We start from the raw sequence: 14209 nt of genomic DNA on the forward strand, positions 1-14209 counted from the left end.
TTGCCTTCAGACCTTTTCAAAATTAACTCGGAAGTGATTGCATGGCATACTCGTCCCGGATATCAAGTATAGGATACGTGCGGAAACTGTGCGGAAGTTGCATAAGCGTATTCTTGTCGTAAGCCGCCCAAAAATCGACGCCAACTTTATCTAGACCGTCGCCGTATAGTTTCAGACGACCAAAAGCACCAGCCGAGTGCATTTCGAATAGGTGGTGTTCAAATCCAGCGCCCAGCGACCGAGCTTCTGTGGAGTAACAGACCCCGATCTCGAAGGCGATGCTATTTCTGACTCGATGCCCCGGAAGGAGTTACAGAGCCGAAAACACGCCATGGCTGTCATATGTTCTGGGCGCCAACCTGTACCGCAAGTGCTCGTGAGAGCTCCAAGATGAAGCACCAACTAACCGCAGGATGTTAAACCTTCATTGCTTAGAGACAAAGAAAAGCAGCTTTTTTAAAAAGGAAACACAAGGCAGTTACTTTCCCCAGGTACTTCGAGATGCTGTTCTGGGCATGTAACTTTAATGTTTAATTCCATTGACCCTGAGGTATTATTTCTGACAGGCTATGTTTGATACCTCGGAAAACTGATTTATGCGCGTGAAAACTAACTCAAATGCTGTAGCGGCGTTTTTGATATGTCGGACTGAAGATTGAATCGTGGATAGCTCAGAAAACCAGTTACCTATTAATTACTGTACTAATTACGTTCTAATTTAAATGTCAATTGATCATTTCCTTTTACGCATGTACTTTTAATGGCATGAAATAAAGGTGAACAAGAAATAAAGATGAACAGTTCATTGTATTAATATTCACGATGTAGAATGGTGTTTGAGCTTTGTGTAAACGTTTAAAACAAAAATGTTCTTTTCTCGTTGGCAAAGCTTATACCACTCGGTAAAAAGGACTTATTTGTATGGCAATATGCTCCCGAGAAGCCTTCGAGTCTAAGGCAGATATACAGTAAACTCTCGTTGCAACGAAGTCACCGGAACAGGAAATTAACTTCGTTGTAACCAGAATTTCACTAAAAGCGGAGAGACTATATCGAAGAGCCGCAGTAACGAGGAATGTGCATTGCAACATCAAGCCATGCAGCTCGTAAAACGTCCTTCGATGCAAAGCCGTGCTCGATAGGGACCATCTAACGCGACTAGCGAGTTTTTTTTTTTTTTTGCCGACACCTGTGAGCAGGTGCATCGTCTGCCCGTCATTGTCACGTGATGCATTTGCTTATGAGAATTTGCGGCCACGATTGCCACGGGAGGAAAGGGTTGCATGCACCAAGCGCACCCGCTCGCTTCGCGCACTTAATAATTATGGGGTTTTACGTGCCAAAACCACTTTCTGATTATGAGGCACGCCGTAGTGGGGGACTCCGGAAATTTCGACCACCTGGGGTTCTTTAACGTGCGCCTAAATCTAAGTACACGGGTGTTTTCGCATTTCGCCCCCATCGAAATGCGGCCGCCGTGGCCGGGATTCGATCCCGCGACCTCGTGCTCAGCAGCCTGACACCTTCGCGCACTTCGTGCGTGCTATAAGCGAAGTCCGGTGCCACTGAACTTAGAATAATCCAGTGTAAAAAAATGCGTGGGGACTGCTATCTGGACCGCATGAAACTTCGGATAAACCGATATTTCGAATAAAGCGATATCCTTTTACTGGGCACACGCTCAACACCACGTCGGCGCCACACGTTGGAAGAATAGCTTGTCACCGTGACTCGAGCGCCGTGCGCATACCTTCATGTCGACGCGGCGCACCTCGGTCTCGTACTTCCTCTCGAGGACGGCCTCGAATTGCGGCGCGAGCGGCAGGCTGCGCTCGACGAAGGCGTGGCAGGCCATGTCCTGGCGCATCTCGGCCGCCTTGTTGCGTAGCAACGACAGCAGCGTCTGGAAGGCGACGTGCATGTCGAAGTGCTTGTTCACCTGCGACAGCGGTACAGTAGGCACAGTGTCATCGTCATCATCATTATCGTCAGCGTCATCATACTAAGCTAGGGTGGTTCCCAAAAATGACTGGGCATTCACCCGCGACGGTTGTGCAGGCGCACTTCTGGCGTTATAGTCGTCTCGATTTGGGGCAACGCGAAGAGAACTTGGTTTGTTGGGTGTTCACCTGTGACGGCTGAGTATACGCGCACTTGCTATCACAGTCATCCTAGTGCGGGATAATTCGAAAGAACCGGTTTTGAAATCTGGTTGACACATGTGGGAGAGAATGTAGCGCAGGTGCATCTTGCTGCCGTGTATCGTCGTTTATTTGGGTCTGTCGTGTTTGCGTACGCGATGAATCCCCAAACTATATATATACAGTGCGAATCTGTAGTGTAGCACGGCCTATCCTAACGATATCCAGTTATCTCTCTCTCTTGCGTTCAGGTGGTCCCATCTTACGCTAGCAAACCTACTAATTTCGTCACACCACCTGATCGTGAAACGTATACGTTTCACTTGAACAATTGGCGCCCACACTGTTACTGTAGTAAACCAGCGCTTATCAGATTTACGCGTAAGACTCATCATCATCATCATAGCTACGCCCACTGCTGGGCGAAGGCCTCTCCCATACTTCTCCAGCTACCCCGGTCATGTGCTAATTGTGGCAGTGTTGTCCCTCCAAACTTCTTAATCTCATCCGCCCACCTAACTTTCTGCCGCCCCCCTGCTACGCTTCCCTTCCCCTTGGAATCCAGTGCGTGACCCTTAATGACCATCGGTTATCCTCCCTCCTCATTACATGTCCTGCCCATGCCCATTTCTTTTTCTTGATTTCAACTAAGATGTCATTAACTCACGTTTGTTCCCTCACCCAATCTGATTTCTTCTTATACCCTTTAACGTTACACCCATCATTCTTCTTTCCATAGCTCGTTGCGTCGTCCTCAATTTAAGTAGAACCCTTTTCGTAAGCCTACAGATTTATGCCCCGTAGGCGAGTACCGGTAAGACGCAGCTGTTATACACTTTTCTCTTGAGGGATAATGGCAACCTGCTGTTCATGATCTGAGAATGCCTGCCGAACGCACCCCAGCCCATTCTTATTCTTCTGATTATTTCAGTCTCATGATCCGGATCTGCCGTCACTACCTGCCCTAAGTAGATGTATTCCCTTACGACTTCCAGTGCCTCGCTGCCTATTGTAAACTGCTGTTCTCTTCCGAGACTGTTAAACATTCCTTTAGTTTTGTGCAGATTAATTTTTAGACCCACTCTTCTGCTTTGCCTCTCCAGGTCACTGAGCATGCATTGCAATTGGTCCCCAGAGTTACTAAGCAAGGCGATATCATAAGCGAATCGCAAGTTACTAAGGTATTCTCCATTAACTCTTATCCCCAATTCTTCCCAATCCAGGTCTCTGTATACCTCCTGTAAACACGCTGTGAATAGCATAGGAGAGATCGTATCTCCCTGCCTGACGCCTTTCTTTATTGGGATTTTGTTGCTTTCTTTATGGAGGACTACGGTGGCTGTGGAGCCGCTAAATATATATTTCCGTATTTTTACATACAGCTCGTCTACACCCCGATTCCGTAATGCCTGCATGACTGCTGAGGCTTCGACTGAATCAAACGCTTTCTCGTAATTAATGAAAGCTATATATAAGGGTTGGTTATACTCCGCGCATTTCTACCTGATTGATAGTGTGGATATGGCCTATTGTTGAATAGCCTTTACGAAATGCTGCCTGATCCTTTGGTTGACAGAAGTCTAAGGTGCTTCTGATTCTATTTGCGATTACCTTAATAAATACTTTGTAGGCAACGGAAAGTAAACTGATTGGTGCATAATTTTTTCAAATCCTTGGCGTCCCATTTCTTATGGATTAAGATTATGTTGGCGGTATTCCAAGATTACGGTACGCTCGAGGTCATGAGGCATTGCGTATACAAGGTGGCCAGTTTTTCTAGAACAATTTGCCCACCGTCCTTCAACAAATCTGCTGTTGCCTGATCCTCCCCAGCTGCCTTCCCCTTTGCATAGCTCGCAAGGCTTTCTTTACCTTGGCATAGCTCCCAAGGCGTAAGACTACCTGGACACTAAATCTCATTTAGATTATCTGCCGTTGTCTGTTGCCAAATGCGGGCGATCGCCAAGATCTCCCCGCGCCCTTTTTCCGGGCATACCTTCTGGAAGCTTCTACCGAAACACTGAGCTCTTCTAATGATGGTCGGCATGCTATCTTATATTGAACCTCATCTGCTACTGCTTGGTCTACCGTCTCTTCATCTGACTGGTACAACGTCAAATTAAGATGCACGTTTTGCGAGACCTTCATTCAGGGACGTGTATTGCTTCAGCTGGAGCTTCACCTTTCACGTAATATAACGCATACTTTGAACATTGCTGCAAACACATTGTGCAATTGGGATGTTGATGATGATGATTGTGATATGATTGTGGTGATGGTGATGATGGCGTGAGCATCCCCCTTCAAACTGAATGCGAGGGGGGGAGGGGGTGACGCATCTTACCATCGCAATCTTTTTTAACTTTCCAGTGTGTCTGTTTTTGAATACCTTTTCATGCCCTAACTTAAGCTATGTTTACTGCCATTTACTGACGCCTAAAAGCGAAATCTATACAACGCGGTGTATTGTTTATACACATTGTTGTTACCACGTAACATGTGCAACCTCACAGTCCTCAAAATGCAGATTACACGCCGAAGTTTAGTATGACAGAATTATAGAACTATACAAACGCACATGTTCGAATACAAAACACTGACCGGGCCGCTTTACGAATAGACCGCAAAGCAATGCATCGTACCAATGATAAAGGCGCCATGAAACAATTCCTGATGTTCCCAGCGTATCTGCACTAACTGCTGCATGTCCGGCCCGCCCCGTAGAATGTTGCGGAATTAATTGCGATATAGATCGTTGTTAGAACTTCATAAAAAGATTAGTACGTGCCATTAGAGGAAGCTTCAAAAGAAGGATGTCTGGCTGGCGGGCGATAAGAAATTCGCCAGTAAACACCTGTTATAACTTGCAGCGGCCTCTGCAGAGGAGCTACGTATGAGGAATTAGCTAATGCGTCGATCATCTTAATTAGGATACATATGGTAAGTATCGTATCGGATAGCATTAATCCGCTTGTATCTTGTATCCGTATCCCTAGTACTTATCGCATTAGTATCTTGTATCTGCATCATGACACGTTTGCAGGGTATATTTGCCCAGCCCTGCTGCAGTACACCTTTCCGGTAACCCGATAGGCCGTTTACAAGCTACAAATCTCTACTACATGTATACCCAAGTTCCTATAGTGCACAACCGGGGATGTATTCTCGGACGGTCGCTTCCGAGGACGTCACTTTCAGTGCGCGCTGATTGGTTGGTCGAGCACTAACTACGTCACTTCTGGCGATGGCGTCGCCGAAAGTGGTCGTCCCAGAACACGTCCCCCGCGCAAAGAACAACGTCCCCGCAGTTAAAAAAATTAAATTATGGGGTTTTACGTGCCAATACCACTTTCTGATTATGAGGCCCGCCGTAGTGGAGGACTCCGGAAATTTCGACCACCTGGGGGTTCTTTAACGTGCACCTAAACCTAAGTACACGGGTGTTTTCACATTTCGCCCCCCACCGAAATGCGGCCGCCGTGGCCGGGATTCGATCCCGCGACCTCGTGCTCAGCAGCCCAACACCAGAGCCACTGAGCAACCACGGCGGGTGTCCCCGCAGTTATGAGCGAGATCGAGCGACACCGCGGGACGCGCGCGCTGTATACGGGAATGGCGAGCTCGCCTTGAACGCCTTGGCCATCTGGTGCTCGGTGTTTCCCTGCGCGCCGGCGTAGGCCATGCACAGCGTCTTGAACACGGCGAACGGGCCGACGCACACCGTCGAGCGGGGGTTCAGCGCGGCCACGTGCTTGAACAGCTTGATGGCGAAGCGGTTTGCGTACGCCACCACCCGGTCCAGCTCGGTCACGGGCGTCGCCGCGTCGGAGGCCGGCGCCGTCGACGCCGGGGTCGGGGTGGTGGCGCCGCCGCCGTTGGCCGCTTGGGGGCGCTGGGTCTGGGGCTGCGCTCCGTCGGCGTTCATCTGCGACGCGCGGAAGGAGGCGTGCGCGGGGGGACGTGAGCAAGACGGGCGTTGTACTATTAACGCGACAGCGTTAAGGAGCTCGTGTCGCAGAAAAGCCGGTGTCGTCGGCGTCGGTGGCGTTGACCGTGAGCGATAAATCCCAGAAGGCACTTTTTCGCACAATGTAGAAGGGGAGCATCCGCGTGACGTCACGTACGCGTATTCATATTCGCACCCTCCACTGCGTTGCCGGATGTACGCAAACCTAGATGACGCGCAGCTTTTATTGCGATAGCAATTATATGGACACTCCAGGCGCATTTCTGCTGTCGTTGTCGCCGTGAGGTTCCGCGTGAGTGAAAGCGTGCGAGGGTGAGCCGGCGAACACGTTTCAATTTTTTACCGTGCTGGCTACTACGGTATGGCGACCTCGATGACGTCAGCGGGTACCTCTGATTCGAATGTTCTCATGTTTCCGTGTTGCTATACGACTCTCGTAGATTGTCCACTTTTAATGAAATAACGCTTAGAGCGAAGTCAATTTTCTCTTCGGATAAGTTCGTTATGACCATGCTTAAGCGCGCACAAGTGAGAGCGCTTCTGGAAATAGTCCCGCGTTTTCATCCACGTTTGTTTAAGCTGGTGAAGGGAAAACGTAAAGACCTTATTAGCAACGCTTAAATAAGGTGAATAAACACACAGCTGCATGTAAATGTTGACTGATTTTGCGGCTTTTCTCTTCCGCGTCCGGGCAAGCGCGAAACCGTCGCACGAGGAAGCTGCGTCGATTCTGCGTCTGTTCCGAGCAACCAAAAGCACACTGTCAAACGCTGGCGACTACATGGCGCCGTATAACGCATGTGTAGGAGGCAGCCACACGTCCGTAGCTTTCCCTTCACTGCCGCAGAAAGTTGTCCGCGACCTTTTCGCTGTTGAAAAGATAGGCCCTGGAGGGCTTCCGGTTGTGCTCACTGACGTAGTCCGCTAAATCTAGCGGGTAAGAAAAGCAGCGACGGCGACATCGAGTAGCAGGAGTGCGTTAAAATCTAAGCCCGTAGATTTTCAACGCTCTCTCTCTATCTCTCTATACATACACACACACACACACACACACACACACACACACACACACACACACACACACACACATATATATATATATATATATATATATATATATATATATATATATATATATATATACATTGTCGCGAACGCCGTCGAACCATATGCGCAGGTGATTCGCCGGGGTCTCAAGATGGCGGGGGAACGGGCTCTCACTGCATGCTCTCGGCACCTTCAACAGCTATACGCAGTGGCCTTGCAGACAAACGGCACAGGCGCGGGGCGAAATAACGTGCTTTCTCGCGAGAAAGAAATTGGTCGTTTAATCGAGGCGTTCTCCATGTGTGTGTGTGTGTTTATTTATTATTATTATTTTACGGAAATTGCCCATTTTATACGACGTGCATTCCCCGTTGACCTTGTAAAGCCGGGATTCAACTGTGCGTAAGGTCGAGTTTCAGTGGTTGCGTTTCACGGCGTCCACGCAATAGGATTCCACTCTTCAGCTATACACGAACTGTATTTCAAATACGGGAACCAAGTATACCACTGTATACAGCTGCATTGTATTAGCTATACGTAGACATTAACCGTGCCGTCGGAGTATTTGTCTGGCTTGAATGAGATAACCTACTTGAAAGAATCGCTCGTTGGCCTATATCTTGGGAAGTAAAAAAAATGAAGTTGGTAGAAAATTGCCCGCTAGTTGTTCACAGTCAGTACATAGCCATTACACTCCAGGCAACGAAAAACGACGCCATCAGTTTAGCGTGGTTCAGAAACACTATACCATGCCGAAGGCATGCAGTGAAGCCCACCGCAACATGCTCGCGTGCTGGGTCAACAGTTATTAGCTTCGTTTCTACTACGCGTGATGCTCCTTGTTAATTTTTTTTTCACGAGTTTGTTCGTGTTCCGCGTGCGTGCCACTTTGTTCTTTTTTTTTCTTTTTTTCCCTCTCGCTTCGGTATGCGAGCGGGGTGGATCTTCAGGGCCGCTGCTAATGGCCTTCCCAATTAGGCGCCGGAGTGGAGGGCCAAGTCATCTTTTTTCTTACTTCCTTTTTTTTCTTTTTCTATTAATATGAGGTCTCACTCACCCCTTTAGCGTGTCGCTGGTCGACGTCGACTACAGCCGTCGGACAGGCCTTCCCCGCGACGTTGCGGTTTGAAGCACTTGCGGCGATGTTCTCTTGTCTGAGGTCGGCTTCCCGTTTTCGTTGACTTGGGCACAGTTGGTGCGTCGGCACGTAGGTGTAGGGCCTAGATGTTGTTGCTGTTGTTGCCTCAGATGTTAGTGTGCGAGGTGCAAGAGGGGAGCGCGGTCTTCTTCCTTGTCTTCTCCGGCAGGGACCAGCGTTGGTTGCTTGCGATAACGATGAATGGTGTCTACACCCGATTCAGATGAAGAAAACGAGCGCTTTCTTTTTCTTTATTATCGCAAGTGTAGAAAAAATGGGAAGGTACGTCTTCTTATGGACGGCTATATACCAAAGTTCCCTAGTAGAAAACTTCTGTCAGGAATAATGAGGAAAAGAATAACAGACAAAAAATTGGTATCGCATCCATCCTTTGGAACCCACTGACGACGTTAATGCGATCGGGAGTCTTTCTTGTGATGAGTATGCAATTGGTGATGATATGCTTTATGTGTTAAGATGATTATAGTATATATCCATGCCGTCCGTGGAGTGTGAAATCTTACGGGCACGTTAGCACACGATAACCAAGTGGTGGGAATCTCGCTGTCAAACCACAATGCAGCTTGGCATCACGGCACAGCATGCACGTCTTGTTGCCATCGCTGCGCCGTGGTTGAATCTACGTAGCAATGCCCACAGTCCCTAATATCATGGCTCCAGCTTCGCTGCAGCGGCTCTCCATCAAGCTGCCGCGCTCGGCCCGGAGCTGTCTGTTGAGGATGGGGGGGCCGTCTATCGCTTTGATGCATTTAAGGTTACATTATTCTTGTGTCACCTTGGCACGTCCACTCTGTGGGGTCGACCGAGAACGTGCACATACACGTATGCGTATATGCAAATTGCGTGCCTCGTAGGATGCACACACATGCGCGCGGTGTTGAAGTTGTCTATTCGGCCGCGTATATGCCAGTGCGCCCGTGTTGTCTTCTGGGCCACACAGCAGCAAGTTGTCGAGCTTAAAAGTCATGCCTCACATTTTCCCGCCTGAGATGCTATAGCAGATGCAGTTTGCAGAACTGCAATATCTGTAGTTGTTTTTTTTTTCGCTTTTTGGGGTTGCAGTTATGAATTTGTAAACTTCATGCTTCAATTTTTTTTAACATACCGATTTTTCGGCAACAGACATTGCCAAAAATCGGTGTGCCAGAAATCGGTACAGGTGCATACGACTATGACGCCCTAAATCAAAATTCTGATTCGTACAGTCGGTGTAATTCAGCTTTCTCTCCTAAGTGCAACAAAGCTTATTCGAATCCGGGTCTAAGGGTTGTCCAACGCGATCATTTCTGCATTTGTATTCGCATACAAAGGTCGGAGTTCGCCCTGAGCTAACGTTTCCTCTTAATGTGTGCGTCTATGCCTCACTTGACGTCTCATGTCCAGAGGCAAAGGTCTTCCAACAGCCAGAAAATTTGTGTGTGCCTAAGACCAGAGCCGCTCGGCCCCGGCTTGAACAAGTGATACACTGGGATCATCTGCCCCAATCATCTTGCAAATTCCTGAGACCGCCATTAAGTATGCGCCTGCATTTTAGTTTTAGGTGGGTCGTAATCTTAGTTTCAGGGAGTGCGAATTGCCAGATATTGTGAATTTTCTTAGGTTTCTTAATGCTTACTTCCGACGTCAGTAAAATTTTCCGGCCGAGGAGTTTAGAAAAAAAAAGAACCCTACTCTTAATTGAAACATTGTCGGACGGCCCTACGGCCCTGTAAAAGAGGGAAAATGTTGAATATATTATGTACTGTACAGTAATTACCCAAACCTTGCCCTCACTCCTTGCTTCCATATTTCTTTCCTTGCCCTCTCTCAAAGGCCAGGGGCTGACAGAGGAGGGTCTTTATTTGTAATCTCATAATTCGGCGTTGCCCCATAGTGGCAAAGACCGGACAGGTATGTAATGTTACGAGCAGTACACAACGCTAAGCAACAGGTCGAAGAGAGGGACACAGACCACAGCGCTGTCCCTCTCTTCGTCTTGTTGTTTAGCGCTGTTTACTGCTCGTAATCGTGAACGAACCAGTCCAAATGTGTACTGTTCTGCTCGTATAATGTGTTAACGGCACAACGAAAAAAAATGATAGATAGATAGATAGATAGATAGATAGATAGATAGATAGATAGATAGATAGATAGATAGATGGATGGATGGATGGATGGATGGATGGATGGATGGATGGATGGATGGATGGATGGATGGACGGATGGACGGACGGACGGACGGACGGACGGACGGACGGACGGACGGACGGACGGACGGACGGACGGACGGACGGACGGACGGACGGACGGACGGACGGACGGACGGACGGACGGACGGACGGATGGATGGATGGATGGATGGATGGATGGATGGATGGACGGACGGACGGACGGACGGACGGACCAGGGGCGTAGCCAGGGGGGGGGCTTATGGGGCTTCAGCCCCCCCCGAAATTTTTTCGTGCTGTCCATGCACCGCCGACCAAAGCGACCCCCGGCGCCGGAAATCACTCTGGATTTTGTCTAGAATGTCTTTTTGACGCTCGAAAAGACATTTAACCATAAAGATTGCGAACTCGGGCTGGATTTCGTGGCGACGCCCATACACCGGCAGTCACATAACGCCAAGCAGTCCCATCCGAGCACAAAGTTTCAAGGGCGCTTTGATTGTGAGCGGGCTCGCCGCGGCATCTCACTGAGGCCACGGAATCTATGGAGCGCATGGATATCAATTGCGAAACTTTATGGGTATAAATATAATAAGCTCTTGATGTGAAACGTGCATTCACATTTCCAAAGTTGTGCTTTAAATTTTCAATTGCGGAACTTTGTGGCTTTAATGTTGTCTTAAACATTTGACGCCAAAGGTCCACTGACTTTTCTAAAGTCTTACATCGGGACATACAACGAGACAAGCCAAATCAACGCACTAGCAGACGAGTCGACAAAGCACGCAGCGAGGTCCAATGAGACGATGCGTTGGGGTGGTTCATTTGTGCCGTCATGTCACATAAAGAAATATCAACATTTTTTTTTTAACCTACGCCACAACATCCATGTGAAGACACTAACGCCAGCCAAAGTAACTACGTTCTTACTTATTTTTTCTACTTTGACTTTTATTTGCCGAGGACACATTGAGCCCCTTCAATTTTTTTTTGTTCTCGCTACCCTACCCGCGGGCTGCCAGAGCGAGTCAGAGCGCATATGTTTTTCTCGTATGGCCCCGACCACCGCGCGGTGCACTTCGGTGGGCGTTCGGTTTGCTCTGGCCGAGTGGATTTTCACCTGACAGAGTTTTGGAAGCTTTCTGGCTAGTAGACGAGAAAAAAAACAATGGTCGCTCGCTGCCATCACTGTGGGGACTCGAAGTATTGCACCGCGTTCCTTGAGCGGAACCTTTCCGGAAAGTCTTGTTTCGCCGGTGTAGGATACTGAGCAGTATGCGTATGGTTCTCAGTGGGCCAATCGTCTCATGTTTACTTCGGTATTAATTCCGTAGCCCCACTAGGTGCCCGATGTAGGCATTCGATTCTGGCCAACATAGTTTCCTATGCGTTCTTTTTTTCATTTCGGTGCCTCCACCCCACAGAAAAAAAAAAATACATTGTTGCGGCGCAGCGAATTGTCGCATGGTGAAAGTTCGAGTTTGATACTTCTTTTACGGAAAGTAATGGGCGACGGGACGCTTCAGTTTCCGGATACGTTTATTATATTATTGCGAAAGCAATTATATGGACACTCCAGGCGCATTCCTGCTGTCGCCGTCGCCCTCACGTTTCGTATAAAGTCCAAGGGTGATAAAATCGTGACAACCCGCTGCATGCAGTATGTGCGAGTGAAAGCGTAGGAGGAGAGGTGGAATTGGTGAGCCGACGATGGTGGCTCAGTCTTCTGTGCGCAAAGGAGAAAAGCGGGGAGCAAGCGCGCCACCTTCCGTGATTGTGCAACATGTTTATTTGCCTTGTTTGACGAATTACATACAGTTACTTTTTCTTACATACAGACTCATTGGATACTTATACGTATACTTATATATCTTGTTGCGAGGTTTTGTGTATACAGGCAGGGAACTTTGTTTCCAGTGACACTTTTTTGTCCTTTATCAAGCCGTATTTTCGCATTTGTATATCCCATTGTATCTGTATTTTTAATGTACGAGGGTGAGTCAAATGAAAGTGCGCCTACCCTAACCACGCAATAATGGTTCGGTTCGTTATCTGCGAGGCATGGGCGTAGGAGAACGGCATGTCTCATTTACAAAAGTGACACGCAGGTGTGAAGATAACTGTTCTTTAATGCTCTCATACACTGGGTTGAATGTGGTTGGGTCACATAATGGACACTTCAAAAGTTGAACAGCTCGGTGTCGCGAAGTTTTTGACAGCTAAAGGTGTTTCCAAAACAGAAATTAATCGCCGTATGGCTGCCGTTAAAGTTGAACACGGCATTTCATTGACCACTGTGAAGCGTTGGAGCAAACGGTTTAAAGGACGTTGTAAAGACATTTTAAGACCGGGCCAAAACCATCGTGCAATCACCCCCCACACAATTTTAAAGGTTCATGAGCTGATGAAACAAGAACGGGGGATAAGCACCGATGAACTGGCAGACCGTCTGAACATCAGTCACGGTTCGGTTCACGCCATAATTCATGAGCTTCTCGGTTATCGGCTCTTTGGTGTGCAATGGATCCCTATGATTTTGATCCATCGCGAGAAGACGGAGAAGTTTCGCGCTGCCTTGACTCATCTGATCGGTTATCACAATGAGGATGACGACTTCTTGTTTGCATTTGTGATCAGGGACGAACCTTGGTGCCACTACTACGAGCCTGAAACACGGCGGCAAAGCTTACAGTGGAAACATTCGTATTTACCACGCCCAAAGAACGCAAAGGCCATCATTTCCGCTGGAAAGGTGTTGTTGACTTTTTTTTCGGTCGTCAGGGTCCATTACTGATAGAATTTGCTAAATCTTGAGAAGCTATCAATTGTTTCCGATATTGTGAAACGCCAGAACGGCAGTGTGTCGCAATCAAGGACGAACAACGTGGAAAATTGACGAATGGGGTCATCTTGTTCCACGACAATGCCTGTCCCCACGTCACTTATGTGGTTAATACAAAACTGGCAAAGTTCAAGTGGGAAACGCTGCATCATCCGCCATACAGCTCCGACCTGTCACCTTGCGACTTCTACATTTTGGGGCAACCGAAAAAAGAGCTCAAGGGAACCAGATACAGACGTTTTGAAGCAGCAACCCAAGGAGTTTTATAAGACGGGAATCACGCGACTCGTTAGTCAAGGGGCAAATATCTAAATTCTCATGAAGACTACTTTTAAATAAAGTACCCCGTTGTTGGCTCACATTCATTTGACTTGCCCTCGTATATCTTGCAGAATTCCTGCTTTTTATACGTGCCCTCTGTTGCGACTATCATTTCGGTGCAATTACTCACGATACACGACCGGTGACAGGTGGTCCTGCGTAATACATTAATACAAATTACAGCGTCATTGAGATTTTTCACTGGCCATTGCATATATACAAGAATGTAAGCACGGTTCTCAAATGACAAAGTTTCGTTGACATATTTGTCCTCAACTTGTTCAGTTCATTGCCTTTTAATTTTGCATATCAGTGGCATGCACTGCTTTCCTGGTTTTGAACTGATATAGTTCTAAAGTTCGTGTGATATTTTCTTTATTAAATAGACAAAAATATGGAACATTGATATCAGTTATTTTGGGCAAAATTTTTGGCACATACGAGTATATTCTTTTGTGAAAAAATACATATTTTATTGTTTTGACTGTGCGTAGCGTTCAAGAATTCGTTTGCAGCATCTTTGGCAATGACAATGCAGTTATTATTCATGCATTTGACCTATTGACAAATTGTTTAAGAGGAAGC

General features: G+C 47.6%; 2 protein-coding genes across 3 annotated transcripts in view; one reads left to right on the forward strand and one right to left on the reverse strand.

Moving 5' to 3' along the window:
- The window catches only part of LOC139047940 (leukocyte elastase inhibitor-like), a 62433-nt gene extending 53968 nt beyond the window's left edge, over positions 1-8465 (reverse strand). The window contains exons 1-3 of the mRNA XM_070522128.1: positions 8213-8465; positions 5767-6066; positions 1751-1939 (exon numbers count right to left, since the gene is read on the reverse strand). Of these exons, the coding sequence (XP_070378229.1) occupies positions 1751-1939; positions 5767-6066 (489 nt within the window). The 5' untranslated portion in view covers positions 8213-8465. The remainder of the gene's footprint in view (positions 1-1750; positions 1940-5766; positions 6067-8212) is intronic.
- The window catches only part of Hers (Histone gene-specific Epigenetic Repressor in late S phase), a 302932-nt gene that overhangs the window by 181002 nt on the left and 107721 nt on the right, over positions 1-14209 (forward strand). The gene's annotated exons all lie outside the window — the stretch shown is intronic.

Source organism: Dermacentor albipictus, chromosome 7, assembly GCF_038994185.2.
Source record: "Dermacentor albipictus isolate Rhodes 1998 colony chromosome 7, USDA_Dalb.pri_finalv2, whole genome shotgun sequence".
In the NCBI taxonomy this organism is placed as follows: domain Eukaryota; kingdom Metazoa; phylum Arthropoda; class Arachnida; order Ixodida; family Ixodidae; genus Dermacentor; species Dermacentor albipictus.